The sequence below is a fragment of the Neodiprion fabricii genome, chromosome 3 (assembly GCF_021155785.1).
Source record: "Neodiprion fabricii isolate iyNeoFabr1 chromosome 3, iyNeoFabr1.1, whole genome shotgun sequence".
In the NCBI taxonomy this organism is placed as follows: domain Eukaryota; kingdom Metazoa; phylum Arthropoda; class Insecta; order Hymenoptera; family Diprionidae; genus Neodiprion; species Neodiprion fabricii.
In genome coordinates this window covers 30,294,053-30,307,910 of record NC_060241.1, presented here as the reverse complement: position 1 = coordinate 30,307,910, position 13,858 = coordinate 30,294,053, and the positions used below count along the sequence as shown (strand labels likewise).

General features: G+C 41.5%; 1 protein-coding gene across 1 annotated transcript in view; it reads left to right on the top strand.

The window, feature by feature from the left end:
• The window catches only part of LOC124177141, a 96,339-nt gene extending 84,146 nt beyond the window's left edge, over positions 1-12,193 (top strand). The window contains exons 12-13 of the mRNA XM_046559188.1: positions 6,172-6,364; positions 10,361-12,193. Coding sequence (XP_046415144.1) covers positions 6,172-6,364; positions 10,361-10,686 — 519 coding nt within the window. The 3' untranslated portion in view covers positions 10,687-12,193. The remainder of the gene's footprint in view (positions 1-6,171; positions 6,365-10,360) is intronic.
• The last annotated feature ends 1,665 nt before the right edge of the window (positions 12,194-13,858 follow it).

The following is a 13,858-nucleotide window of genomic DNA, read 5'->3' as shown; positions in this document are numbered from 1 at the left end:
CACAAGTCACGAATCTCATTACAACATTCTTTGGCCTTATCTTCTCCACACGTATAGGCGTCAAAGTACGTCTCGGCTTCTTCCGTGCTATTATATTATTTCTGTATTCCGTATGCAAAGTATAGTCTGCATGGATATTTTTCTACCAGCTTCTCTTTACGCCGGCGAAAATCCCGAAGGGTAAAAAACTCGGGCTCCGTTCGTACCCCTAAATTCTGGGTCGTTGATTTCAGATCAAAGAAAGGTCTGCCCGTTTTATTTCTCCAACGGTACGAGGAGGTCGATTCGGCTTATCTTTCACCCTCGTACCTATACGCACCTTCGATATATATCGCGCCAACTGTAAATACGACAAGGTTCGTTTTTTCTTCTTCATCTTCTTCTTTCTCATATTCAATAATCCGCCTGAACGTAACGCTGAGGCGTGCATTTATCGCTTGTACCAAAGGGAATTGCTAGCTCGACACAGTGCTTAGCTCGCTGCGTTTCCACCGCAAATACTATATTATATTAGTCAAACACGTTCGGATAATCCGTTTCGTTCGGGAAAGAGATCGCGTAACATGTAAAGTAAGAGAAATTACTCCCGTGCTTCTGATATTTGCCTCGCAATTCTCACCGCATTCCTCATCCACCTATCTCAAGTCAGACCGGATCTTCGACCGGCGAAACGTGCCTCGGCAATTCCCTGCCTATCTGATGTTTCTTTTACCTCCCACGATGAAATTCCGTTCGCGTCCCCGACGTCTACGTATCTTTTATGTCAAACTGTGCAGCCACGTCTCCGGTTTCACGGTGTTTCATAATTAAATTTCGCAAAGCAGGTAACCCTTCCGTTTGTTCCCAAGTATAGGTATGGTGTTAACGAAACATTCAACGGTTTAATAGGACGTTTCATTTTGCAAAGGATACGCTGGAAAGTTATCACACACCCACCGCGATATCCGATCCTGTACGGTTGAAACCTTCTTCCTTTCAGACTGTGTTATACCTTGCTAGTAATTTTTAATTTCCTTTTATCGGCTGATCGTAATTTCACGTTCAGCTTGAGACGATTTCGTTCACTTGGCTGGACCTGCCTCTTCGGAGGCAGTCACATTTCAGTCTTGGATCAAAGTAGCGGCGATTTTCAGAAGGCAAACTACTCATGCTGCAGAAATTCGATAAGCCTGAAATTCGGAGAGAAAAAACTGCTTTTTTCGGTGAGTAAAATTGAAACTTCGTTCATGCGCTGACAAATGAGTTTTAATATATATTAATATATATATATATATATATATATATATATATATATATATATATATATATATATATTGCCTTGAGATTTCTGATTCTGTATTCCATACAGTCAGCTAACATGCTTACATCTATTTGAAAATCTGCGTCCATCTCGCGATTATGTTTCTTCGCAGCAGCATTTCTAGCGACAAAATAAAAAAAATCTACAAAAATTATTCATATCGATAAAACTGCACGAATGCTTTGCGAGCTTTGGCGTAAGAAAAAACTTTTAGTGATTCTCTAATTTATGTAAACCGTAGACTATACTTCTAATTCACCAGAGGTTTCTAAAAATTGTGAAACTATGTCTTTGAAGTGCTCTTTTTATCCACATTTGTAACAACTGATTGCAAAAAATCAGCGACCGTGCAGTTTTTTGAGCTTGGCTATACGGGTGTGCCATTCGTCGGATTAAAAGGGGGATATTCGTCAAATTTGCGAGCCGGGAAAAGTATGTATCGTTTTTCTTAATTCGAGCGCGGGCGTGCACCTGAAAAAAAATTGGGTCCGTTTGTTGGTTGAATGTTTACCACGCAGTGAAGCGGACCAGATTAGGGATATTCCGACTGGTAACGAAATGCACGAAGCAAAAATTTCTTTCATACCCGTATTATAACTTTAAAGTACGTCACAGGCATAATAAGAGGGTGAAATTTGGTGAGTGGAAAGATACAAAAAGAAATTCATCCACCCGATGAAAATACCTAATTATAATCTCTCTCAATTATTGACTTGATTAAATACCAGCAAAAGGGTTTCTGGTTCTTTAACGCAGTTGCTCGTCAAAGGGTTGTGAAAATTCGCGCTTCATGTTTCCGGGGGTGACATCGATCAATGATCGTCACAGGGACTGAAATTCAAAATTACCTCCAGGTAACAAAATCCTTACGCTATCGTGGATACAGCTTCGAAACCAGGTTTTCGATATCCGGAGAGAAAAAGAAACATGAACCCCTTTTTAAAATATCAATAAACATTTCCGATCAGACAGTAACGCGAGTCGTCACAAAACGGGTCAAAAAGATCAGGGGCCGTCAAGTTACAAGGTACATGCAAATGTATTCAATGTTTCACGTATTTGTAGGTATTTTTTCAAAGAAACGAGTTGGTGTCCACTTACAGTGGTCAAAATTCCGCAAAGTCAAGTACTAGTTACGACGTTCCATGCGTGTACGTCGTCCGTTAGAAAGAGTCCACCTCAGACTGGTTTCGGTGCCATTCAATTTGCGGCTTCAAGTTTGTTGAAAGTAAACTCAGAGCCACACCGAGTCGGGGCTACAGTACAAACAATTCTTTACCGTAACGAGTCGACGCCGCGTGCACGTTAATATCAGGTTTTTAGGCCGAGTAAGAACCCCCGGGAAACGTTACGTTTCGCGAATTACGTCAGCGAGCTTACCTACCGACGAACGCCAGATTCTCACGAGCTTCCACGCAGCAACACCGATAATCACCCCGCACAACGAGTTCGGCATCCCCTGGGCGCCGCAATAATTGCCGTGCAAACTGTGCAAAGGTTGCCTTGAACCACGTCGCGCCGATCCTCGAGACTGTAAAAGCATTTGCCGGGCTCCGAGCTTTTCTTATTGGTCCTCCAGGCGCTCGATGCATTTGGCAAACGAACCCTTGTCTGTGTAACGTGCACTCCATTCAGCGGTCTCAAAAGCTTTTGAATTTAGAATTTTCTCAGTTTACGTACGGATGTACTTTGGCAAACGTGGAGCGATCATCCAACTTCGTGGGATAGATAAGCTCGATCCAGAGCCGTGGCTTAATTCGCTTGCATTTGAAATCTGTTCCTGGACTGTGGAAGAACTAATTTCAACAGCATGCTGAAATTGTGAAATCGAAATATCGGAAAATAGAATGAGATAGATAGATAAAACTGAACTGGATGTTCTCTTGCCATGTGCCGATAATTTTATATCATTTTCACGCGCTTCTCATCCTCATTAAAGAAGTGTGAAATTTTTTCTTTTCTTATTTTTATTATTCAAATAACTCGAAAACTGTACGAACGATAGAATCGAAGATTTATTCAGTTCTAAGCTGAAAAAAGCTGCGACGACTGAGACCAAAATCATGAGAATCGTTTGATCCATTCTCGAAATATTATCTTTTTTCATTTTACAAATTCTTACCACCTCATCTATTGTTCGCGAATTTCAAAATTTGACAACACTCTCAAGGACCATGAATGCGTAAATTTAATTCTAAAGCTATAAACTCTAATTCGCGATGACCTATAAGCGAAACCATAGTACCTACGTAGAATTTAGTCGAGAATATTATACTCTCGCCCATCAAAGTTCAACCAAAAGTGGCAGCTCACCGCTACGACAGCCACCCACATATGTATCTTTTTCCTCAATTTTGCTTACCGCTGATTTCGTCTCGTACCTGCTCCAGTCGATGCTTTTGAATTTCATCGTCAGATTAACCTTCGCGCCAATACCGTAGTACCTAGCAATATGCTATACGTATGTATATTAGGACGTCTGACTTGGAGAGAGCAGCGAACCGAGGTCAATTATTCAAGACCCTACTCTTTGACAAGTTACGAAAATAGAACGCCTTTCCGAACTTGCAACGGTGAATAGACGAGGGTGTAGCCTCGAATCATCGGGCTTCTTCATCGAGATGAAAAAACCAAGGCTACTTTAATAATCAAATAGCATTTGCTGCTGCGTGTAGGATTCGTCAGTTCCGTTCTTCCCCGCGGCGGCTACCTGCTCCAGAATATCTTGTAATCGAGTCGTTTGTATTCGTCAGCTGTTGCCTTGTATCTAGCCGTTCGCTTTAATTAACCACCTAAAATATTATTATGGATGTAAGCTTTGCCTGGAAAGGGACGCGATGCCCGTATAATCCTCGTGTGCGATACGAACATATACATTATACATGTGTGCATGTATATACGTTATGCACGTACGCGTCCATATATGCGGACGTGACTGTGTGCGCACGCAATCTTGTTATTACATGTCCGCGGCTATCACTGTGCATCACGTGATACTCGGACAATTCGATTTCCTTCGCAGCGGAAAACCATCTGCAAGCACAACTCTCGTCCGGAAAAAGAACCCGGCTGGCACAGAGTGTTCGCAGCTACAATTAGGAACACCAGGAAAGAGGAGGGTGGGCAATGCTTCGTACCCTCATTTCCTCGTGACTGTTTGTATGTATGTAGAAGCTCGTATTGTACGAGGAAAAAAGGAGTTACAAGAGAATAAGAAAAATGCCCGAAAAACAGCAACAATTTTTTTCGCCCTTTCCCAACGCCCCTTTCAAATAAGCTGAGCTGCCTCAAACGAAATTAGTTTTTATTTATATAAAGCAATCGTGCGGCTCGTACGTCTGGTTAGCTCACGTTTAACGTCGTCACATTTTCCGCAAAACGAGACACTCAAATTAGCCTAATTAACATAAATCTCAATTAATTAATTCAAGGTAAACGGGGGAAAACAAGTTTACGCGTGCTCCACCGACCCGAATGATCGTATGCCACGAGAAATATGGTCATGGATTCAAAGATCGCACGTCGGTGTTGGTTAAAGTGTTTGAAACTCTTCAATTTTCAAAAATAATTTTTACACCCCGACAATTGTTCGTGTTTAATTTCTTTCGCCGGAACATTATTTTCGAAGACAACCAAGCGACCGCTGAATAAGCGTCGAGTTCTCGCTTTAGCCAAATATCGTCCAATGTTCTCAGGTTCGTTATAAGACTTTTGACAGTCCGCAATTTGGAGTAAGCTTTTAGCTGACTCGAGCACTCAGCAGTCCCCGATTGCGTAGAAGCTCTCTCTCAGCTCCACTCGTCGGATGCAAAAGTCTTGAACAAACGAATTCACGGGCTGTAAAACCGACGACGAGTTTCTTTCTGCGTACATATTGATCTCCGCACGAACTGCTCCCTTATCCAGTAAAAGCTCTTCTCCGTATAACCATAAACTGCAGCTTGTGCAGCGAAGTCTCGATTATATCGAATCCCAAGTTACCTGGACCGTTTCATTTTCTCGGTAAAGGTATTCTGATTTTTTTTTCAGACCCTCGCGCAGATATCTACAAATCAGGGATGGACAACCCTGTCGATCGTGTTTCGATCACGGCTATTAGGCCAGTCGATCGCGACAAGGCGAAAGAAAATACATGACTCTGTCAAAAAATATTTCGTTTAGTTCTGTGGTAAAGATTTGAGATCGGTAGATCGCACAAAATCTGGACAGCAGACGGCAGATCGCGGATCTGATCAAGTTGACCGTCCCTGCTATAAATCAATTCGAAACCAAACTACACTGCGTGTTTTTCTTTTTTTTTTTTCCTCTCAAATTCTTGATACGAGTCGCTTCTTGGCCGAGTAACCGTATTTCGACAACGCGTATTGAGACACTCGGTAGAGGTTCAAATCGGATAAAAAAGGTGCATTCATCCGAAAAACGGTCGATCACGAAGGGAACCCCATTTTCGAACAGCCGGAGCATTCATCCGTAGGTGTAATATATGAGCACCTTTGACGCACACCTGCACGGTGCGCCAATTCCCGTCTATATTTATTCGAAAGTATATATGTAACGAAAATAAACATACGTCAGGCTGAAACGAGCACGTGTTTGCATCGGTGAACTTCTTCTTTCGCCGGCTTTTGTACCACTCGAAGTTCGTCATGCAGAACAGAAATAAAGAAAGATACGAAACGACGTATTGTCGTGGCATATCCTGCATGGCTCGTGTTCGGGTATCGGAAAATAAGGGTTCGGGTAAATTATGTTATTAGCTATAGTGGTTCGTGCATATCAAAGGAGTCATCCTATTTTGCCAAAAACGCTATTATGTAACATTCTTCGTACGACCATTGTAACGACAATGCCGTTTCTTTGTTATGTTTCAGACCGAGGAATGCATAAAAAACCACGACCCTCACGCTTACTGCGTTGTCTATTCAACAATTGATAGCAGCTCCGTGCACGCTGCTGAAAAAGTTTTGCAAGAACTCTGGCGAATGGATCACGTTTCTTGCAAAGCCGTGATACTTGTTGGGAACAAAATTGATCTCGTCAGGGCGACGCTCGTCTCACCTGAGGGTAAGAATCCACCATATTATATACGATAGTTCGGCATTCCTTCTGTATTTCGAATATCTGCAACACGAAATTGGGTGGATGGTGGTTAATATTATCTACGCAGCGATTACCCTTCCGATCTAATTACATTCTTGAGTGAATATTCGGGTGAATTTATCGCACTCATTACTCTGGACCGTATCCGGGTTGACGCACAGTCAGAATGCTTCTTTGTACGTTCTGAGACTTGAGAGACACAGGACAGAGGATGGGGCAGTTGGTAGTCACAACCCCGGCACATTCAACGGAGTGAATTATTGTCAGAGGCAACTGTCTGACGTCAGCGTCGACGACGTGTTTCACGCATGAATAAATTTCCCCTCTTCTGCAAAACGGGAATTCAGAATATGTTTGATGCAATTCTGAAATTATACGTAGAATGAACGTCACGCAAACGTCGAGCAAATGTTATCTGGTTTACTTCAAGGCTGCAACCTGTGCTCTCCACGCATGCACGGGCTGGAATATTATTCACCCGGTTGAAAAAAGCACCAAGTGTCATAAAATGCCAGTATTTTCAAATCGAGGGGTATACACTCTTATGTCTGTAAGATAGATATCATCTGCTTTAAGCTTGCTGGAAGTGTGGAAGAGAAATACGTGATCCCATGACACGGGAAGACTTTAACGAACGGTAATAAGGGATTTAATCGTGCAATAAATTCTCAGCGAAATTTAACGAGAGAGGAATGACGAGATCCTGACGGAAAAATGACGGTCAGGAAAGGACATAATCGTTGCATTTACACGCGTACTCAACTCAGAATTCAAAGCTGACACCAGAAATCCAACCACAGAGTCTTTCGAAGCGACTCCTGTAGGTCCGCGAACTTGCACAATTTCAGATCAGGATCTTTTCGAAGGGGCTGACGCGGATGGGTGAATTTGACCACTAATAGATGGTCTGATGGAAGCGGAAATTGCTGTGTTAATGGCGGATTGTCAACGACATAGAATGAGAATCTAAAGTCAGTCGAGTGATTCGGACAGACGATAGGGGCGGGATAATCTCACACGAAAGTGACGGTGCAAAATCGAAGTGATATCGACGTCGCGTGTCGTTCGGTGTCTGAGCAAATAAAACGATTATAAAACGCTCACGAGTTAGAGCTTAACGATGATCGTATTTGAGAAGGGCAACAATTGTGTCGCCAAACTCACTTCAGCTATTGGTCACCTGCAATTGATGACGCACAAAAAAAAATCGTAGTATTTCTGCAATAAATTATACATAACACAGTCGTGGCCAAGTTAAATCAACGTTTTATTTGACATGTATCAAAAGCACTAAATCCGTAATTGAATTTGGGCAGAATGTCTCTACGCTGAACAATATTTTGAGCGAGGACCGTAAGCAGAGCCTTCGCAGAGTTCATATCCTGACAGAAATTGCATGATAACGCCTCGTTCGCTCGTTCACGGTATTTTCACACCAAACGCGTTCTCCTGTGCTTTAATCTCGCGACTCCTCCTTCTGGAATTCTCGAGCCGCTGGCACCACTTTGACCATGTAAATTGCTGCAGAAAGTGTCGGGTGAAGCAACAGCGTACCAGGTATTAGAAGGAAAAGTGTGTTTGCAAACCGTCCTTTGAAAAGAAAAATTTCGATATACCGTAGGCTTGATTTATGGTTGAAAGAAAAATGTGATTTCAGTGATTACGTATGATTACGTAAAAGTTAACGCTTAGAAAAAACGACCCTCAACGTATTGCCAAATTTTCACGGCGTTGAGTAAATCGGCTTTCACCACCATCGCTTACTCCCGCGATAAACTCGATCGTCGTCGACATTTTCCAATGCTGACTCAAATATTTACGTCATACGGATGAGCAATTACTCAGGTGTCCAAAAGCTTTTCTGCCTAATCCGAGATTCCGACTAGACATCGGATTTCTCACCGAATTATCGTTTTTATCCCAGCAGCACCTTTCAGAGCTCAGTCAATATTCGTCTTTGCCCAATTACCTCACGTTTTTTTTTACAGTGTAGAGTTATACAGACGAAACTTTCGCTGGTTAATAACAGGTTTTCACGTCGCAGGAGTCAGACTTGTCGGCTGTAGCAAAAGATATCGGGACGCGAATTTTTACAAAGGTTAAAGAATAGCAAAAAAAATTGCTTTTTATTGATTTATTTTCCGTCCTCTTTAAACTTATGAACAGTTTTACATGTTAGTGACGTGCGGTCAAGCACCAGTTATGATAGAAAATTATCTCGTATTTCAACAAAGTGCATCCTGCAGTAAAGCTCGTCGAATTTCTATAAACAATAATATTAAAATAGATTACTTTTTCATTATACGGTAATTTACGTTTATGTGTGCGTAGATTCTGTCAGATCGTATATCAAAGGAAAGAAAAAGTTTGTCAGCCTTACTGTAGAAAAGCATTCAAATGAGGGACGATTGCGTTACTTATTCGTTTCCATGAATTTTTTACGACCAACGCCGCGAATGCACGAACCTATATACGGTACAATGCTGCGTTATCGCACTATAAAGCCAGGCATAACAAACCATTCTGTACACCTGGATAGATGAGTGTATGCGTGTAAAATGTATGAAAGCGTACAACCACGCCGCCTGCATTGCCTGGAATACCTGGCCGAGACAGATATAATAAAACATTGCAGTTTTGAATCGAGAAAAAAAAGAAACTGGAGTTGCAATGAAAATTGTGGATTTCCGTAAGCTGTTCAGCGACACGCATCTCTATGCATACGTATACTCGTGTATTTTGATGCTTCGTTGCATGTATCGTCTGTGCAGGATACACATTACACAATCAGCTGGCCTACTTCGACGGTTCGAGGAAGTTTTCACGGGATAATCGTACCGAATTTTTATCTTCCGTTTCGTATTTTGGAAAGCGCTTTTCGCTCGTTTGTCTACATGAGCGAAAAATTCTCTTTGAATATTTTCACAACCGTCTTGTATCCTGCGCAACGACCCGTAAGCATCGAGGGCCCTGAGGGCCCGACGAGCACCTGGCGATTTTAATCTTTTATGTATGCAAAAGGGAGAACACGTTTCGACGGTGATTTTCAGCTGCGGAAAACGCTGGCGAAGACAATCGTGTCCGCAGTGAGAAAGAAAATGGTCAACGCGTAACGTTGTACCTTGGCCGCCTTAAATATTGATACTAGATATGCGTATGTTCGTTCAGTCCCGCTTTATGCCGGGCATTTTCTCGCTGCACGCAACTCTGTAACGTAAGTAGAAGTAATTTTTACAAGATTTCGTTTGCGTGCGTGCTCGCAGAAATAGTGAGAAAAAACTGATAATACCGAAACTTGTACCACCATGCGGTGGGTCTAGCCACGATAAATATAAGTTCGTGAGTAAACGTGGGGTTAAATACGAAGTACCGTACAATCAATTATACGTTACAGCGATGCAAGATAACGCTGCAGCTAATGGGATAAAAATTCTGGCACAGGTGGTATATTTTCATACGGTACAATTGAAGGGGAGATTTGAAATCGGCTGTAAGTGACGTTGAACGAAAATAAAATTAAAGTATAAAATTCTTAAGAAATATAACTCGGCAGAGTCATTAACGGATCTCTGCTATTTTTCGTAAAACACTTGTACGCGATAACCGATTATAGGTGCGGAACAATATAATATAACTGTCTACACTATAAATTTACGACTTAACAACGTATTAGATTTTGTATTATAGAGTTGGTGGCGATATGTTTGTTATACATACACAGGTTGGTGAGCAAGTGGTAGCGGTGATTTATAACAATGGAAAATAGGTAGACAAGGCGAGAGCGCGTGCTAACTTTTGTCGAGATCGATATAACTAATTTGCATTTGTGTCGGCGCGCTGAGCGGGAGTTATCGCGTCAAAGTTTCTCGAAGATTGAGGAAATTGAGAGATCCTTATACGGGTATCGCACGCGGCTCTTGGTGAGAAGCCATCTCGGTAAATATTTACTTTGTGTTGCAGAGGGTAGGTCAATGGCGACTTCGTACGATTGTAAATTCATCGAGACGTCGGTGGTCATCAATCACAACGTTGACGAACTCCTGGTCGGACTTCTGTCCCAGATACGTCTTAAACTCGAGAATCCGGAACACGCCCGCGACCTCCTGCGCAAGAGATCACGGAAGAACAGGAACAGGTCACCCCTGGGCTCTTGCTCGGAGAATAACTCGCCGAAGAAGTACAGGGGGAGCAGAACCAGCGCCAGTCTCAAGGTGAGGACGATCCTCGAGAAGGTCTGGGCTCGTGACAGTAAGTCGAAGAGTTGTGAGAACCTGCACGTCTTGTAGGGAAGGCCGAAGAAGCCGCGTCGTTCGTGCAAAGTAGGCAAAGCTTCTTCCGGCGATGGTGAGAAGAGAAGTCTGCAAGTCCGGGATCACGCGACACCTACTTTGGATGAACGCACGCGTAGGGTCCGCTAGTTTTCTTCGGGATACAAATTCGGCGTACCACGATTCCCTGCCCTTACGTATACGTATACGTGTATGTGAACCGAGTGCTTTTCACATTATCGGGCGCTGACGATGAGCCGAGGATTCAAGGGTTGCGAAACGTGCGTTAATTTATTTGACAATTACCTCCTCTTGGATCTTCGTCGCCGCGCTTGTTGGGGAGGGATCAAAGTATCTGCGCATGGATCCAAAGCAGTTACTAAACGGGTCCTCGAATATTCTGAACAATTATATTCGAGGTCTGTACGTCTACATTACCCGCCTCGTGCAGGGAACGATTGCACGTCAACGTTCTATCTCCAGGTTCGAAATGTAAACGATGGCGAGGAAAATACGAACATATAACTTACACGAAGATCGTTATGCGTATGACGGGACAAATGTATGTATATACGGTATATACCTATACTACGTTACGTCAGGAGATGGTTCGAAGTATTGAAAGTGAACTGATTGCGAGAGGAAAAGCAAGCTAAAAAATAACCGCTGCACAAAAGTAATTTCCTGAGTATCTTTTGAACCCGATTATCACCCCCGCTAAATATGAATATACTTAAAATTTAGGTGCCCCTGATAGAAATACGATATAGCTAATTAATTAGTGAATAATTAATCGGTATCGAAAATTAATTGAAACTGTTGCGTGGAGCGGTGAATTTTTCAACACATACATATGAGACCGATTTGTCAGTCGAAATTTTCGATTACCTCGCGCTCTTCCGTGGAGTGATGATGAAATTTTTTCTTGCCTTGTAAAACCAAGAAGCGCTGTATCAAATTTGTAAGCGCTAGTTTACACTGTGTAAAACTATTTTGTGATCTCGGAAACGTGATTATTTCCGACGAGAATCTCGCAAGACGCATCGTACAGATATTGAGATATCTCGAAGACATTGACACGAGGTTGAAAAAGAAATGTGCAGAGTTCCGCGCGACGCTTCCAATACGTCGTCATATATGTATACCCTTAATATATGTACACATTATATACCCTTAGAGAACTTTTACAAATCCAACATTTAACCATATATACGATATGAATTTACACAATTTTTTACATTACGATTTTTGTACCTTGACGGAGTAATAATTTGCTAAGAATACTATATACGCGATTGTGAAGAGTTGACATTCAACGGCTAATGCGTGTATGACATAATAAAACTTATACAATACATGTATTATACACTTACCTGAATTGAAGTATACACAACAAACGGGTTTCGGCGTTATCTATATAGCAAATAAACGATGGCTTGAAGAAAAAGCAATTTTAGATAAATATTACATTCGGCGTATGTATGCGGTCCACTAGCTTGTAAGTGAAACGATAGTCAAATTATTATTATCGTTGTCATTATTATTATTATTATTATCATTATTATTATTAAGATCATTATTGCATGGCGGGATTTCAATATTTTAATAGACAATAGGAACAAAATATGTCTTATATCCGTGGACGACGTTTAGAAAATATAATATGTCTGCGCCGTCGCTTTTTAAATCCGATAGCTTGTACACAGAATCCATTCGATTTATCACTGTGTCTACTTGTTAGCCTAGAGTTAATGTTTACTTCAAGTAATGTCCGGAGTTTTCGCTGTGAATCATTGTTGCACAGTCTCGCGCAGTCAGCAACTCGTGCCTAGACACAAAAACTACAAAATTTCATTCTCGAGCTATCAATCTTCGAACTTTCCTCGCCTCCTTAGTATTCATATCTGGGATAATATGGGGAAAACCGCACAAGAAACCAGCCATGACAGGCGTAACTTACACGTCGACAAGGAAAGGAATTGATCCTAAAAAAAAAAAAAAAAAAATCAGTTTAGAATTCTTCCGAAATTAGGTACGAGCTCTAAGTTAATGTAGGTAAGTGTTATACCAAACAAACGACCAACCAGTTTCCACTTTTTCTGTAACATTAATAATATTGCAATCTTGCAATGGCTAACCGCAAACTTACTTTTTACTAATTTACTTTTTACATTACTAACTAATTTACTAAATAGTAAAATCGATACGGATCCGCAAAGTGTGAAGAGAATAATGCTGGGAAAATTTCCAAACACTTTCTACAGGCTATCGTCCCCGACTAATACCTTAGAATTCAAACACTTTTCGGGCCACGGTAACGTACGGGATATTCGGTACAAGAGACGGGCATGAGACAAAGAGAAGGAGGAGGGTGGAAAAACATTGCCGCATTCTTGAATACTTAAACACACGTTAAACGCACACGAGGAGGTGTACGAATTTGTTTTTGAAACGTAATCTTCAAACGTAATTACACGGGGCAACGGACGCCTTTTCGCCAATGCTTGACCACCGGTAGCAAAGAGCTGAAAAAGTCACTCCAAAACGACGGCGGAATCGACGAATGCCTTTGATTTCCAGGTCACTCAAACGTTGTTCAAGTATTAAATATCCGTGGTTCGCTTCGTTGGTATAAAAAGTCGGCTCGTTAGCGAATTGAGAATAATTATTGTTACCTATATGACTCTATATTCTGGAGTAATGTCAGTGAATATTATACTTGGTGAATTATTTATCAGGAGGCGATGAATATTCGTTACTCGACAATAAGTGTTTCTCGTTGATTGTACGCCAGGAATACTTTTAATTCAAATGCGCACGTGTATAACGTCTAACTATTACACCTGCGATAGATTTTTGGGACAGGGCAAATCATAGGAGTAGCTAGCCGAATGGGAGGGAAACAAAATTTTGTTGCCTTGTCATAAAACTTTTGAATGCATGAATATATTAATAATACGCCGGGGCTGGAAAGCAAATATATGCTCGTTATAAAACCCGTTTAAACGCAGGCAATTTAACGCGGTTAGTTAAACTCCGGTTATACTACACACATATATACTTGTACTTGCTTATCCCCAGACTCTGTATAAGAAAATTATAATGTATATGTACATATATATAATACGTATTGCGTGGAATGAGAAGGATATTTTTAAAGCTCGATGTAATCAAGAGTCCGGATTTAACA